At 42.4% G+C, this 17,945-nt stretch overlaps 1 protein-coding gene across 1 annotated transcript in view; it reads right to left on the bottom strand.

Moving 5' to 3' along the window:
* LOC144254852 (EF-hand calcium-binding domain-containing protein 6-like) overlaps positions 1-17,945 on the bottom strand; it is a 115,308-nt gene that overhangs the window by 32,442 nt on the left and 64,921 nt on the right. Inside the window, exon 13 of the mRNA XM_077798486.1 lies at positions 8,076-8,224. Coding sequence (XP_077654612.1) covers positions 8,076-8,224 — 149 coding nt within the window. The remainder of the gene's footprint in view (positions 1-8,075; positions 8,225-17,945) is intronic.

The following is a 17,945-nucleotide window of genomic DNA, read 5'->3' as shown; positions in this document are numbered from 1 at the left end:
TCTAATTATAAAAAATTAGCCAAAAAAATTAACTCGAAAAACAATCCATTTGAGCCACTGCCAATTAGAGCAGGAAAAGAACGCACACCACGGGAGACACAGTCAGTGCAGGGGCATGGACATGTCCAGCCTCTGTATCAGCCCCAAATATCAATTAAAACAAGGCACTACTGATATCTGTGGTCAAAATTTTAAAGCAATGTTCATGTTCAATGCGGGAAGGAACATGAGGCTAGGACATTCGCACGATATCGACTGCAGTCCTTATAAAAATGCACAAGGGTGACAAGGAGCCAGCGAGAGAGCAGACTAGGAGGGCAGCCCGGAAGCCCCGGCACCCCCTGTTCTGGTGTGTCGTGTTTCCATTTTTATTTGGGCCACACCCAGGAGTTCAGCAGCACTTGGAGGCCTCAAAGCCCACTCCAAGACTCTGCCGACCCCAAATGATTTTGGCAAAGAGCAGAGGCTAGATCTGCTGCAACCAGGAGTTCCAACAGTCTTCAGCCCAGCCTCAAAGCCCACCCCACGGCACCGCGTGGGCAGGGAGTGAGCCTCGCCTGTGCTCCACTGAGCCAAGCACAGCTCCTGTCCATCCCAACCAGAGGCTCCACCTAACCCCGGGGCCCTGCTGCCACCCCACCCAGCTGCGTCACTCAAAGAGCAGGAGGAACTTGGGAAAACTCACAAAACATGAAGAGTCAGGCTTATGTTCTTGAACAACTCATGGGCCAATGAAAAAATTAAAAGGGAAATTAAAAAATATCTCAGGGCAAATGAAAACGGAAACACAACATACCCAGACTTTCAGATTCAAGAAGAGCAATTCTAAGAGGAAAACCTAGCAACAAAAGCCGATACTTAAGAAAGATTTCAATAAATAACTTAATCTCACCCCTCCGGGAAATAGAAAAAGAACAAACTGAGCCCAATATCAACAGAAAGAAAGAATTAACAAAGATCAAAGAATAAATAAATAAAATAGAGGCTAGAAAACCCATTTTAAAAGATCAGTGAAACTAGGGACTGGGGTGCAGATCAGTGGCAGAGCACTTGCCTTGCAAGTGTGAGGCACTGGGTTCAATTCTCAGCACCACATAAAAATAAAAGATAAAAATATTGTGTCCACCTAAAACTAAAAAATATTTTTAAAAAAAGATCAATGAAACTAAGAGTTGATTTTTTAAAATATAAACCAGATAGGCACACTTCGTAGGATCAGAAATGAAAGAGGAGACACTGCAACTGATATTACAATTGTTCAGAAATTCCAAGGATCGTGAGAATACTGTGAACCAAAGAAACTGATTACCTATAAGAAATGGACAAATTCCAGACACATACAACCTACCAAGATCGAATCATGAATCTATAGGACATTTGAACAGACTGAATAATGAGTAAGGAGGTTGAATTAGTAATAAAATTCTTTCATCAATAAAAATCCCAGGACCTGATGGTTTCACTTCTGAATTCTATTAAATATTGAAAGAATTAAATTCTTCTCAAACTCTTTCTAAAAAATTGAGGGGGAAATACTTCCAAACTTCTCTTACAAGGCCAGCAATACCCTGAAACCAAAGCCAGTCAAGGACATCACAAGAAAAGAAACCTACAGGCCAATTTCCTTGTTGAACATAAATGCGAAATTCTCAAAACAAAAACTGGCAAACTGAATTTAATAACACATGAAAATGATCATTCACTGTGATTAAGAGGGTTTTAACCCCAGATTCAAGGGTTATTCAACATGCTAAAAAGATGGGATACCTCGTATTGACAGAATAAAGAATAAAAACTGTGTGATCATTTCTATGAATGCAGAAAAAAAAAAAAACACTTGACAAAATTCAACATCCCTTCATGATTTATTTAAGAAAAAAAACAACACTCCAACAATTAGATATAAGACATGTACCTGACCACAATAAAGGCCATATACTCAATGATGAAAAATTGAAACACTTTAAGATTCAGAACAAGGCCAGGATGCCCGCTCCACCACTTCCTTTCAACAGAGTACTGCAAGTTCTTGCCAGAACACTCAGGCAAGAGAAGAACTAAAAAGCATCCAAGTAGGAAGGGGAGAAGCGAAATCGTCACTGTTGGCTGGTGCAATGATCTCATATATGTAAGATCCTGAAGATTTCTCTCCCTCCCTCCCTCCCTCTCTCTCTCTCTCTCTCTCTCTCTCTCACACACACACACACACACACACACACACACAGAGTTAGAAATAATAAATGAATGCAGCAAAATTGCAGGATACAAAATTAACACACAAAACTCATTATCATTTCATATACTAATAATGACCTATCCAAAAAGGAAATCAAGAAAATAATATAATTTTAATAGATACTAAAAATATTTCAGAATAAATTCAGCCAAGGAAGTGAAAACAATAATATATATATATGAAAAACAATTGAAGAAAACACAAATAAATGGAAAGATATCCCATGTCCATTGATCAAAAGAATTAACATTGTTAAAATATCTGTACTATCCAGAGCAATCTACAGATTCAAACCAATTGCTATGAAAATGTCATTTTTCATAGAAATACAAAAATAACCCTAACATTCATCAGGAACCACAAAAATCTTCAAATAACCAAGGCAATTACAAAGAACAAAACTGGAGGCATTACATTACCTGATTTCAAAGCAATAGTAATCAAAACTGCATGGTACTAGCATAAAAATAGAGTCATCAACCCATGAGACAGGACAGAGGACCCACTAATGAAGTCACGGGTTTTTGACAGGAAGGCCAAGCATACACACTGCGGAAAGGATAGTATCTTCCCAGAAAACTGAAAATCCACATGCAGAAGAATAAAAGTGCACCCTATGTCAGACCACATCGAAAAACCAACTCAAAATGGATTAAAGACTCAGTCGTAACGTCGGAAATAGAGAACTTCTTAAGAAAACAGGGAGAACTACCCAGCAGTGGGCTGGGGAAAGACTTTTTCTTTCTTTCTGTTTTTTTTAGATTTGACCCCAAATGTGCAAGCAACAAATGCAAATGTAGGCAAATGGGATTACTTCAAAATAGAAGGTTTCTGTTCAGCAAAGAAAACGATCAACAGTGTGAAGAGACGACCCACAGACTGGGAGTCAGTATCTGCACACCGTGTACTGTTAAGGGATTAATAGCCAAGTACACGAGGTCCTCAGGCCACTCTGGAGAAAGAAAATAATCTGATCAAAAATGTCAAGGGACTGAACAGACTTTTCTCAAAAGACACACAGGGGCTAAGATGTACGAAACGTTGGACGCCACCATCCCACCCACACCTCAGAGCGGCTCCTGGGAATGCAGCTCGTGAGCTTCCCACGCGGATCTCCTCGGCCTGTGCCTACAGCTGTGGTGCGCAGGTGAAGAAGGGGAGCCCGTGCACCCGGGCGGCGAGGTGAAGGAGTCCAGCCATGCGGAAAGTGACACTGAGGATCCACTCGCCCTGTGATCCAGCAACCTTGCCTCTGGGTATTTACCCCCCAGAATGTGAGGTCGATTTCTTGAAGATGTTCATCTACGTCAAACGTGCATTTTGGTGTTTGTTTACATCAAGTGTTCAGTGCAGCACTGTTCACAGTAGCCAGGTTATGGAATCCCCATGTACCCACCAAGGGAGGATGGATAAAGAAACCAAGCCATAGCACACATGGGATACTACTGGGCCTTTAAAAGGAAGGAAATCATGTCATTCATGACAATGTGGATGGGACTGGAGAACATTATGCTTGGAGAAATAAGCCAGGCACAGGAAGACAAGTACCACAGCTTCTCCTTGCAAATGGAGGCTAAAACAGTCACCTCACCAGAGCACAGAGTCAAATGATGTTACCAGAGACTGCGGGGAGGGGAACAGAAGTGCTCAATTAGCAGAAATAATCAGCAGATTTTAGCTTTGAGAGAGATCGCATAGCATGCCAAATAGATTAGATATTAGAGTACAGTAACACATTCCAAAGTCACTGGGAGTACATCTCAAATATCCCATTACAGAGATGTTCAGTATTTTGGAGATGGATATGCTAATTACCTTGACTTAATTATTCCACATTGTATGCACAAATCACAACACTGCTCTGTACTCCATAAATACATACAACTATAATGTGTTAACTTTACAATGAAAAATGAAATTTAAAAATAGAAAAAATATTCAGAAGTACGCAGCATGGAAATACAGTCTGAAGAAAAAGGACCCTCCAAAGGGAAGTGCCTGGACCGCTCCGTGGCAGGGGCGGGGACCCCAGGGCTCCTCACCAGGACCCCGCCTGCTCTGCACCTGAACCTTGTGCCTTTTGGAGCCAAGCCCCAGAATGCCACCTGTGGGCTTGTCCTTAGAGCCAGTGGCCCGTTGCTGGGGCTGCTCCCACGGAGCTTCCGGTGACGGCTTCTCCTGAAGCCCCATTTTTCCTGGAGGCCTCCTCAGACCACGCCGTCTGAAGCACTTCCTGTGGGTGTCCATCGTGGATCCCACGGATTCTCCCAAGCCCCATCCCCGTGCATGCTTCACGCCATTATTTACATGCTTACTTACAGCAGGTCCCCCCACGGCAGGCAAAGCTCTTTAGGAGCACGTTTTTCTTATTCCTCACGGAGCCTCAGAGTGCAGCACACTCCCTGGTGTACAGTGAGCACTCAGGAATTGTGCTGGTCAATTGAACAAGAACCTGCAAAACTAAAACCACCTAGAGACCCCAATGACAACGACATGGTGCCAGGTAAGTGCACGAAGAGGCAGGTAGATGGTCAGGTTGAGGACTGGGTACCTGCAATGCTTGACTCCAGAACGATTCCAGATCATGGGTTTCACATTCTGGAACATTTGCACACATACATGATGAGAGACTAGGGAGGACCCAGGTCTAACACAATGTCCGTGAACACCTCCTGCGTGCCTTTTACAACATCCTCAGCACGTCTGTGCTTGACTTAACTCGTTGTCATGTCAGCACTCAACAGGCTTTGGATTTTAGAGCATTTCAGAATTTGGATTTTTGGATCATATGCTCAAGCAGTACGTAATTCACAGTGACACCTGGGTGTCTACTCTGCAGTTGTTTCTTGTGCCTGACTGTGGGAAGCCATTCTGACACGTGATTGGGTGGCTCCCGTTAAGGGTCTGAGGTGCTCTGGCTGTGTCGGAACTTTCCCCGCCTCTCCTGATGAGAGAACCCATCTGTGTGGGGGTGTGACTGACCACTGACCCCGGGGCCCAATCACTGACCCTGACCTTGGAGTGCGGCCCCCCCTTCAACCTTCATTGGATGGAATTCTCCCCTGAATCTCTTGTTCCCCAATAAAAAGCTACTCCCAGGCTGTTCGCTCTCTCTCTCTCCTGCTAGCCCTGAGTAATCCTTGCTGCCCTGCCGGGCGGTTAGACGTGGGAACCAGAGAGGGGAGCCGTCTCGGACCTGGCAATAGAAATAAGGTAACTGAGTCTGTGTGTTTTATTTCGATCTCGCTAACTAACTTTTATGCCAAGAACCTCATTAATGAAACCATTGCGCTGGCTGCAGGGTGGAACCTGGTTCCATTGGGAATTCTGGGTAGATGCAAAAAAGGGACTCGGAGGGCCATGGGCAACAGCAGGGCCACTGTGAGCCCCGTGTACTTGCTCTCCACACCCATCATATCTGTCACTCTGGTAAGTCACTCTGGCACAGAACTGTTTGTCATTTATTTCTGCATTTTTTGCAACTACCATAAATAGACTCAGTAAATGATAGATGAATGAAATTTTATATATTTCTATTAAAATTATAACTCTGAAGACCATAAAGCCATATGAAAAATGTCTGTTTTTAAAAAATTTCTGTTTTTTATTTTTAAAAGCACAATGTAAAAACTGTAAGTGTACCTTGATTACAAATATGTGAAAATTATTTATGTACATGGTTAAAAAATGATGAAAGAAAATGCAGAATAACCAAAATAGTTTGCTATTAAGGTGGATGGTTTTTGTTTTTAATTTTATTATTACTATTAAATTATTATTTGCATATTGAAAATGAAATAAGAAGAAATGTCTTTATGACTTTTAGCTATCCAAGAGAGTAATTTTTGAAAATCTTCATTTGCTAACTGGACATGGGAATGTTTAATCCTAAAACTGAACTGTGCTTTTCGCTCTAGAAGTCACAGTGTTGGACATGCAGGGTGCCAACCCGGAGGCCCAGTGTTCTCAGAGTGGACCCGCTGCCTGCTTAATGCTGTTTTCCTCCCCTGCCCACAGGTCTTTCTTTCCTAGGTAACCCCAAGGAATCCACCCTTGCCCAGGGCTACACAGGACAAGCTTTCCATTAGCTTCTGCCCTACTTCCCCTGAGAGAAGTTTCCCTGTCTCCCTGGACAGACAACCAGGTAAACTGGAGTATTCCCCACGTGGACTTGGGTCAGGCCAATCAAACACACAAGCTCAACATTTGATCACCAACTGAAAGGAACCAGGGACCCTTGGAAAATGGCTGATTCCAGGTGTACAGCAAGAGATGTACAAGAGAACCTGGAGCATTGCTGTCTCTCCAGAAAGCAAGAGAGCTATCCAAGACTATTAGGGTCCATCATCAGGACTCAGAAACCAACATGAAAAAGCCCCCCTGCAAAGACAGGGCAACCGAGTATCAGTAAGAATAACTTGTAATGAACTGAAACCCATCAAATATGCTCAGATTCATGATCTCATAATGATTATGATGAATCAGTACCCACTGCTCATTCCAGAGGACGCTGGGAGCCAGCGATGATGCTAAAAAGCAGCCACTGAAGGGACAGGACCAAGGACAGCCGCCCTTCTCATGCCAACTGTGCTTGGTGGTTGTCACGTGGTTGGAGAAGAGACGATTTCATCACAGAAGTGTTTCAACTAATGACAGAAGAAACGATAGACACAGAACAATTCCACTTCACAGTCACTAGGTACAACTGCTGTGGTCCCAGGTAAGATGGACCATCGACAGTGGCTGCTATTTTAGTCAGTTTTTCATTTCAAAAGACCTGAGAAGAACAACCTAGAGGAGGAAAGTTTATTTGGTTCACAGTTTCAGACGTCTCCGTCCACTGACAGACAACTCCATTGCTCTGGGCCCAAGGTGAGGCAAAGCCTCATGGCAGAAAAAAATCAGCTCAGGACAGGGCAACGGGGACAAAATATAAACCCCAGCGGCACCCTCCAGTGACCCACCTCCTCCAGCCACACCCCACCTGCCTACTGTTACTGCCTTCTTCATCTGTATCCGTGGATTAATCCACTAATCAGGTTAAGGCTCACATAACCAATTCACCTGTGAAAATTCTGGTGCTGTCTCGCACATGAGCTTTTGGAGGACATGTCTCAACCATAACAGCTGCTGGTATTACAGAAAGAAACAATCAGTCAATACCAGCTTGCCATCAGCTCCAAGGTATTCCTGCCCAAGGCAGAAAGCACAAACACAGACCTGGGCTGCAGATGGACAGCCTCAGGGCAGGTATTGGGGGAAAGGGACAGGAGTACATGAAACGTCACCATGGGTTGCAACAGTCAACCCATTTCCTTACACCCAGATTATGAACAATCCAGACTACTTCTAAAATGACCGGAGAGGAGGGAGGCCTAGAGGTTACAAGAGGACCGTGGTGGATGGGCCAGTGGCAATGTGCTGGCATGAGCTGTAGGAGCGAGCACAGGACAGGCGGTCACACTGAACCCGGGGTTTCTGAGAGCAGTGCTAATTCCACTGGATATGAGAGTAGGATTCTGCCCTGGTTTTACAAAGAACTCACATCTTTTGAGTCACATATGGAAATATGATATCTGATGTTTGCTTCAGAAACATCTGAGACTGGAGACAATAAGTAGGGACACGGTGAAGTGACAGGCCAGGACCCAGTAACTGTCGAAGCTGGGGATGGGTCTGCGGGTGGATTCCTTACATTATTCTCTTTACTTGTGTATGTGTCTGAAATTTTCAATAATAAAAAGCCTAAAACACTAATAAAAAATAAATGAAGCTCTTCCTTATTCTCACAGTTGACGTCTGGGGGAAGAAACTGTCAAGGAAACAACAGAACTCTTACCTTTTCATTAGCTGGAGGAAAATTCTTCTTGGTAACCAGTACACAAAGGTGTCAAGGACGACCTTTAGGTAATTCAGAGAGACGTAGCCACCTTTGGAGGGGTCCCCGGCACTGAGGGCCTTTTCAACCTTCTCGTGGGACTTGGAAAACTGTGATGGATTAAAATCAGAGAGTGGCATTCATAAAAATCAACTTCAGGGAGCTACTTAGCCATTTTATTTTTACCAAAACCACTTTACATTTTCCTCTCCAAAAAAAAAAAAAAAAAAAGAAAAGAAAAAAGAAAAAGAAAAACAAAGAAAGAGAAAACTGATCAAAAAGGTTACTGTGGCATGCACTGAACTTAAAATGATTAATTGATGAGCTCACTATAAAACATCCCCAGTCACAGCTGCTCAATTGACAAGGCAGACAAGCTTTTCAGGGAAAAACAGCAGATACAACACATCTACCTCAACTTCAGCACTAAAAATACTCGGTGGGTCTGCCAATGTGATACATCTCTGTTAATATACTCCAAGCCGTTCCTCACTGTGAGCCCACTAAGCTCCCAAGTCGGGCCAATCAAACATGCAACCTCAACATTCGATTAAAAACAGAAGTTGCTTTTACAGTAAGGGAAGTTATTAATGTAAGGATTGCACAGACACAGTGTACACTGGACATTTCTTGAATTGTGCTTTTAAACAAGAATTACCAAGCATGCGTGAATGCTCTTGGCTTTGGGATTCTTAAAAAACAGCCAAGTAGGCTGACCAGTGGTTTCTAGAAGAACACTGAAGATTGGTTTTATTTCCAGAGGTTTTCCCGCTGTTTATTATTGAGTAATAATAATATGCTCCAACACTTTCAACCCTTCTGCTTTATCTGTATTCAATTTTTCCTGCTAACTGGGATAAGAAGATTAAAGAAATAACACAATCAGGGGGCTGGGCTCAGCAGTAGTGCATTTGCCTGGCTCGTGTGAGGCCCTGGGTTCATTTATCAGTACCGAGTATAATAAATAGAAAAATAAAGATCTAACAACAACAAATAACAACCAACAATCTAGTGTAAAAGGTGACTTTCTGGGGCATCCAAGATGGCGGCTAGAGGGAGGGAGCATCCTGTGTCGCTCCAGGACCTGGGATTCCAATCGTGGGGATACTGTTTCTCTGCCAGTGATCAGAGGACCCTTGACAGCTGCTCCCCTGCAGGAACCACAGCCGCCTGCCACGCAGGTCTCCAGCCCTCAGGTCAGCGCAGGACCCCGGCTGCTCACCCATGCTGGTCCTCCAGGTGCCCGAGGAAGACCAGCGGCTTCAGCACCTGCGCTGGACTCCTGGCCGCATACCCGCACAGGAACTCTTGCCACCACTCACATGTGGACCCCCGTCTACCACCATGGGGCTCCTCTGGTCACCTCCATCTTGGGACACTGCAACCACTGCCATTGTCCCCTTCACACAGTAGCCTGGCACCTGGGGACATTGCACAGGGTCTGGAGACAGCCACCAGCCACAACACTGCATGCCACAGAGCTGCATCTCTGAACACGCCACCCACCACCACCATCCGGCCCCAACCAACACAACACCCCATTTCTGAAAGCAGCCACCTCCATCTTGGGACAGCTTCGTCACCATCGTTAGTTGGGGTGACTCCCAACTTGGGACACTGGGTGAAGCTTGGAAGCAATATCAAGTCCCCAGCTGCCCCCTCTCCCCCGCAGCCGCTAACTGGCCCATGCCTGCCTGGCCCTGAACTGCCCAACACAAACAGCTCTCTGACAGATACGCGGCCCCCAGAGCGCAGCCCACAAGACCTCCAGAGGGAGAGGTTCCCGCTGGGAAGTAGAAAGGGAGGGTGAGTGAGGTACAGCCTAGAGACTAGAGACCAGGAATTGTGAGGCCAGCAGGCGAGGTAAGGAGGTAAGACCAGGTGTCCACGTCACACGAGCAGCCCCAAAGGAGATCCTCGGGGTGCAGTCCCCCAGGGGGAAGGGCAAGTGCTATCCTACCCCACCTCCAGGAGCTCTGCCCCAAGACCGACCCTCCCACCTGATGGCCCTCCCCATCCTGAGGGTGCAGATACCAGCCAACCACAGACAGCCCACCTACTGGACCAGAGGGAAGGGGGAGAGACACTGACCCCCAACAAAACAACCTCTATCTTCCTTGGAGATTCCCCCCTCTCTTCTCCCACCCTCACCTCCCCAACATTTGTGAAACCAGGTACTTTCCATGGATCAGGCTGCTGAGGACTGGGACGTCTGAATAGTATATCACAGTGGTGTGTGTACTCGTTTATCTCCTATTTTTACACTTTCTATTTTTCCTAATTTTTATGTTTGTTTGTCATACTCTGTTGTCTTCCCACTTACTTGTCTCCCCAAATCACTTTCTCTCTTTTCTCCTGCTACTAACCAACATCTTTAGGTTCCTCTTTCATCTTCCTAAGATCTAGTAACTCTGTATCCTCACCTCCTCCCCCTCAACATCTCATCCTACACCTCTCCCCTGGCTCTTTGTCCACCATCAGAAACTGTGGACCCTCTTGCAGACCTGCTGTTCAGGTTGTAGGTCATAACTGAACTCACCATTTCTGTATGTTGTGAGAAACCGTAAATGTCTTAATAGCAGCTCTTTGGTTGAAGGCTGTATATTGTTTCTATTGGGATCTGTTCACATTGTTCTCCCCCTTAAAGGAGAGGCACTGGAACCCTGCAGGGACACTGTAAGCCTATAGGGTAAGAACTGGAACACCTCCGATCCCAGAGCTAGGAGGAAGACACAGGAAAGAACAAGGGAAGGAAGTGCCCCCAACAAACCAAGATGCCACATTATTGGAATCCCTGGCCAGCACCACAGAAGGACGGACAGAGAAAGAGTTCAGATGAACATGATTAAAATGCTCTGTAAATTAAAGGATGTAAGAGAACAAATACAGGCAGCAAAAGATCATTTCGATAAAGAGCTACATAAGCAAATACAGGAAGCAAAAGATTACTTCAATAAGGAGACTGAGCTTCTGAAAAAAAAATAAATCCTTGAAATGAAAGAAACAATAAACCAAATTAAAAACTCAATAGAAAGCCCCACCAACAGATTAGACCACATGGAAGATAGGACCTCAGACAATGGAGGCAAAATGTATAATCTTGAAAAGAATCTTGACCACACAGTGAAAATGGTAAGAAACCATGAGCAGAACATTTCAAGAATTATGGGATAACACAGAAAGACCAGATTTAAGAATTACTGGGATAGAGGAAGGCACAGAGTTCCAAACCAAAGGAGTGAATAATATTCATTGAAATAATGTCAGAAAATTTTCCAAACATGAAGCATGAATTGGAAAATCAATTACAAGAGGCTTACAGGACACCAAATATACAAAATCACAACAGATCCACACCAAGGCACCTCATAATGAAAATGCCTAATGCACAGAATAAGGAGAGAATTTTAAAAGCCACTGGAGAAAGGAATCATGTTACTTATAGGGGGAAGCTAATTAGACTATCTGAAGATTTTTCAATCCAGACCCTGAAAGCTAGAAGATCCTGGAACAACATACACCAAGCTCTGAAAGAAAACGGAGGCCTACCAAGAATCTTATATCCAGCAAAATTAAACTTTAGATTTGATGACGAAAAAAAATCTTTCCATGATAAACAGAAGTTTAAAGAATTTAATACTAGGAAGCCTGTACTCAGAATATCCTTGGCAAAATATTCCATGAGGAGGAAATAAAAAACAACAATGAAAATCAGCAAAGGGAGGTATTACACTAAAGGAAGAACTAGTCAAAGGAGAAACTAACTCAAGTTAAATACCAAAAATAAACAAAAATGACCAGGAATGTAATCATGTCTCAATAAGAACCCTGAATGTTACTAGCCTAAACTCATCAATCAAAAGACATAGACTGGCAAATTGGATTAAAGAAAAAAATGACCCAATATTATGCTGCCTTCAATAGACTCATCCTATGGGAAGATATCCACAGACTGAAGGTGAAAGGTTGGGAAAAAACATGCCACTCACATGACTGCGGAAACAAGCAGGGGTTTCCATCCTCATATCAAATAAAGTAGACTTGAAGCCAAAGTTAATCAAAAGGGATAAAGAAGGACACTACACACTGCTCAAGGGAACCATCATCAACAAGACATAATAATTACAGGGCACTGAGGTTGTGGCTCAGCTGTAGAACGCTTGCCTTGCACGTGTGAGACCCTGGGTTCGATTCACAGCACCACATAAAAATAAATAAACAAATAAAGATATTGTGTCCATATATAACTAAAACCATATATTTTTTAAAAAGACATAACAATTACAAATATATAGGCCCCAAATAATGGAGCATCTACGTCCATCAGAAAGTTCAAGAGTCAAATACATCACAACACAATAATTCTGGCTGACTTTAACACACCTCTTTCACCACTGGATACATCTTCCAAATGAAAGCTAAATAAAGAAACTATAGATCTCAAAAACTTAGACTTAACAAACTTATATAGAATATTTCATCCTTCAACAAGTAAATGCACTTTCTTCTCAGCAGAACATGGATCCTTCTCTAAAGTAGATCATATATAATGCCACAAAAGTAACTCTTAGAAAATACAAAAAAAAAAATAGAGATACTACCTGCATTCTATCAGGTCATAATGGAATGAGATTAGAAATCAATGATAAAATAAAAAATAGAAGCTACTCCAACACCTGGAGACTAAATAATATGCTATTGAATGAACAATGGGTTACAAAAGACATCAAAAAGGAGATCAAAAATTCTTAGAGGTAAATGAGAACACAGATATAACATATTGAAACCTCTGGGACACTATGAAGCAGTTCTAGGAGGAAAGTTCATTGCATGGAGTCCCTCCCTTAAAAGAAGAAAAAGTCAACAAATAAAGGACCTAACATTACATCTCAAAGCCCTAGAAAAAGAAGAACAAATCAACCCCCAAAGCAGTAGAAGACAGGAACTAATTAAAATCAGAGCTGAAATCAATTAAATTGAAACAAGAAACAATTGAAAAAATTGACAAAGCAAAAAGTTGGTTCTTTGAAAAAATAAATAGAATTGATAAGCTCTTAGCCATGCTAATAAAGAGAAGGAGAGAGAAAACTCAAATTCCTAACATCTGTGATGAACAGGGAAATATCATGACATACACTACAGAAATACAGAAGATAATTAGAAATTATTTTGAAAATTTGTACTCCAATAAAATAGAAAATACTGAAGGCATCGACAAATTTCTAGAGCCATATGATTTGCCCAAACAGAATCAGGATGATATACACAAGTCAAACAGATCAATTTCAAACAATGAAATAGAAGACACCATCTGAATCTACCAACCAAGAAAAGCCCAGAACCAGTTGAGTACACAGCTGAATTCTATAAGACCTTCAAAGAAGAACTAATACCAATACTCCTCAAATTATGACATGAAATAGAAAAATAGGGAGCACTTCCAAACTCATTCTATGAGGCCAACATCACCCTTATTTCAAAGCCAGACAAAGACACATCAAGGAAAGAAAACGTCAGACCAATATCTAATGAACATAGATGCAAAAATTCTCAATAAAATTCTGGTAAATCAAATACAAAAATATATCAAAAAGATAGTGCACCATGATCAAGTGGGGTCCATCCAGGGATGCAAGGTTGGTTCAACATACAGAAATCAATGAATGTCATTCATCACATCAATAGACTTAAAGATAAGAATCTTACGATCACCTCAATAGATGCAGAGAAAGCATTCGACAAAATACAGCACCCCTTCAGTTCAAAGCACTAGAAAAACTAGGGGTAACAGGAACACATCTCAACATTGTAAAAGCTATGCATGCTAAGCTCCAGGCCAACATCATTCTAAATGGAGAAAAATTGGAACATTCCCTCTAAAAACTGGAACAAGGCAGGGATGCCCTCTTTCACCACTTCTACTTATTGTAGTTCTTGAAACACTGGCCAGAGCAATTACACAGGTAAAAGAAATTAAAGGGATATAGATAGGAAAAGAAGGAACTCAAACTATTAGTATTTGCTGACAATATGATTCTATACCTAGAAGATCCAAAAAATTCTACCAGAAAACTTCTAGAACTAATAAATGAATTCAGCAAAGTAGCAGGATATAAAATCAAAATCCATAAGTCAAAGGCATTTCTGTACATCAATGACAAATCCTCTGAAAGAGTAACTAGGAAAACCACCCCATTTATAATACCACAGAAAAATAAAATACTTGGAAATCAACAAAAGAGGCGAAAGACCTCTACAATAAAAAAACCACAGAATGCTAAAGAAAGAAATTAAAAAGACCTTAGAAGATGGAAAGATCTCCCTTGTTCTTGGATAGGCAGAATTAATATTGTCAAATGGCCATAATTCCAAAAGCATTATACAGATTTAATGCAATTCCAATAAAAATCCCAATGACCTTCCTCATAGAAATAGAAAAAGCAATCATGAAATTCATCTGGAAAAATAAGAGACCCAGAATAGCCAAAGCAATCCTTAGCAGAAGAGTGAAGCAGGTGGCATCACGATACTAGACCTTAAACTATACTACAGAGCAGTAGTAACAAAAATGGCATGGTATTGGCACCAAAATAGACTAGTAGACCAATGGTACAGAATAGAGGATACAGAGACTAACCCACATAAATACAGTTATCTCATATCAGACAAAGGCACCAAAAACATTTGCAGGTAAAAGGATGGAGTTGGGGAATATTATGCTAAGAAATATTAGAAAAGATAGCCTCTTCAACAAATGGTGCTGGGAAAACTGAAAATCCATATGCAGCAAAATGAAATTAAGTCCCTATCTCTCACGATGCACAAAACTCAATTCAAAGTGTATCAAGGACCTAGGAATTAAACCAGAGACCTTGCACCTAATAGAAGAAAAAGTAGGCCCAAATCTCCATCATGTCGGATTAGGCCCTGACCTCCTTAACAAGACTCCTATAACACAAGAAATAAAATCAAGAATCAATGGGGCTGGGGTGGTGGCTCAGTGGTTGAGCGCTTGCCTCGAATGTGTGAGGCCCTGGGTTTGATTCTCAGCACCACATATAAATAAAAAATAAAAGTCCATCAACAACTAAAATGAGTAAAATAAATAAACTTTAAAAAAGAATCAATAAATAGTATAGATTCAAACTAAAAAGCTTCTTTTCAGCAAAAGAAACAATCAGTGACATGAATAGAGAGTCAACAGAATGGGAGCAAATTTTTACACAGGCACATCAGATAGAGCACTCATCTCTAGGGTATATAAAGAACTCAAAAATCTTAACACCAAAAATACAAATAACCCAATCAATAAATGGGCCAAGGAACTGAATAGATACTCCTCAGAAGAGGATATACAGTCAGCCCACAAATATATGAAAAATATTCATCATCTCTAGCAATTAGAGAAATGCAAATCAAAACCACTCTAAGGTTTCATCTCACTCCAGTCAGAATGGCAGCTGTTAAGAATACAAACAACAATAAGTGTTGGCGAGGATGTGGGGAAAGGCACACTCTTACATTGCTGATGGAACTGCAAATTGGTGCAGCCAATATGGAAAGCAGTATGGAGATTCCTTGAAAACCTGGGAATGGAACCACCATTTGACCCAGCTATCCCACTCCTCAGTTTATACCCAAAGGACTTAAAAACAGCCTACTACAGGGACACAGCCACATCCATGTTTATAGCAGCACAATTCATAGTAGCTAAATTGTGGAATCAACCTAGATACCCTTCAGTAGATGAATGGATAAAGAAACTGTGGTATATATACACAGTGGAATATTACTCAGCATTAAAAGAGAATAAAATCATGGCATTTGCAGGTAAAAGGATGGAGTTGGGGAATATTATGCTAAGTGAAGTAAGCCAATCCCCAAAATCCAAATTTGAATGTTTTCTCTGATATGTGGATGGTGATGCATAATGGGGATAGCGGGGAGCATGGGAGGAATGGAGGGACTCTAGAGAGGGCAAAGGGGAGAGAGGGGAAGGGAGGGGGCATTGGGGTGAGGAAGATGGTGGAATGAGATAGACCTAAGTACACGTGTGAAGATAGGAATGGTGTGACTCTACTTTGTGTGCAACCAGAGACATGAAAAATTGTGCTCTACATGTGTCCTATGAATTGAAATGCATTCTGCTGTCATGTATAACAAATTAGAATAAACAAATAAACTTTTTTTTAAAAAAAGCTGTTGACTTTCTTCAACAGCTGCGGGATGGGGACCTGTGTGCAGGAGATTTCACCCACTGGAGGAGCAAGGGGCAGAGTCGGAATATGTCCTTTCTGTGCACAGGAATACAAAGGAGCTTTCAAAATATTTAGAGACCTCAGTTTCTCGGAATGGACCCAAGCTTCTTGGACGGTTGCATATGATTAACTCGGAAAGCACCTAACCTTGCCCCTTTCTCCTTCTGGTGGTGAGCTGCATGTGATGCTCCCTGGGGGAGGGTTCCCCAAGAGGAGGAGGCAGGTGGCGCAGGGCTGTGCATTTGCTGCACTCTGAGCTCCATTTTAACGTCTTAGTGACGTTGGCCTCCAGTGAGGTCTTCTTCAGGAATATGCTCCTGACCAAGAGCTTTGAGAAGAGCAGGGAGGGAAACTGAAAGAGTATTTTGGTGACACATGTAACTCTGGGGATTTTCATTGTGACTGTGTGTGGATGAGCCTTGGTTTAAGAAAAATCTGAGCAATTCAGCCGAGTATAAAAAGGAAATAAAAATACAGGAAGTCTCACCATCCAAAGCTTTGTACAGAGTGTTCCAAAAGCTCCCAATAAGATCATGATCATGTCTATAATTTTACAAAAAAGGAACCACACTACACTTTCAGACTGACAGATGCTTTCTTCATTTAGCACCATCGCTTGAAAATATTCCCGTCAGCAGCAGCACTTGTCTACATTATTCTTTCGGATGCTTCGGGGCACCCCAGCATATTGATGGACAGGCAAATGGTACAACCGTCGTCCATCTTCATGAATTTAGCTTTATGTTTCCCTGATTCCCAATCTAAACGAGATCCCTGTCATTATTTTCTCTCTCAACACCTTGCCTTCTGCCATAACATTAAAAAGTTATATTGATGACGGTGTGTGCGTTTCACGTTCCTGTCCCTGGTGTGGATCACAGGGCTCTACGGAAGCAGAGCTGTGACTGCTCTGTCCATTAGCAATGACCCAGAACAGAGCAGTTTGGTATGTGGTGAGCACTCAAAAACAGGCATTTTTTTAAAGCAGATATATTTTTATCAATAATGTCTAAATAAATGTTGCCAAATATAAAAAGCTGTACAGGGGCTGGGGATGTGGCTCAAGCGGTAACGTGCTTGCCTGGCATGCACGGGGAGCTGGGTTCAATCCTCAGCACCACATAAAAATAAAATAAAGATGTTGTGTCCACTGAAAACTGAAAAATAAATATTAAAAAATTCTCTCTCTCTCTCTCTCTCTCTCTCTTAAAAAAAAAAAAAAAGCTGTACAAAGCATTAGTAAACAGGGAAGTTACACCTGAGGTGGCATCTGCACCAGGCCAGTGAAAGTGTGACCGTTCACCCCCATTAAGTGTCAGAGGCACGTGTGACAAGGGGAGGGCACGTGCATCTAAACGGACAGGGGAGAAACACACCTGCCAATCAAAGAAAGGCCTTGCGCTCCGCTCCACAGTCCAGCCAGCTCCGCGCCTGCGCACAGAGTGCCCAGAGAAACTCGGCACCTACGCACAGAAGCCACGTGTGCAGTCACCTACAGTGGCCCTGTCCAAACACCCACCACAGGAGGACACACAACTCATGTGCTTTTGGATAACGGAAAACCGTGCAGCCG

The sequence above is a fragment of the Urocitellus parryii genome, chromosome 5 (genome assembly GCF_045843805.1).
Source record: "Urocitellus parryii isolate mUroPar1 chromosome 5, mUroPar1.hap1, whole genome shotgun sequence".
Lineage (NCBI taxonomy): Eukaryota > Metazoa > Chordata > Mammalia > Rodentia > Sciuridae > Urocitellus > Urocitellus parryii.
The sequence above is the reverse complement of the archived record's forward strand: the minus strand, read 5'-3'. Positions and strand labels throughout refer to the sequence as shown.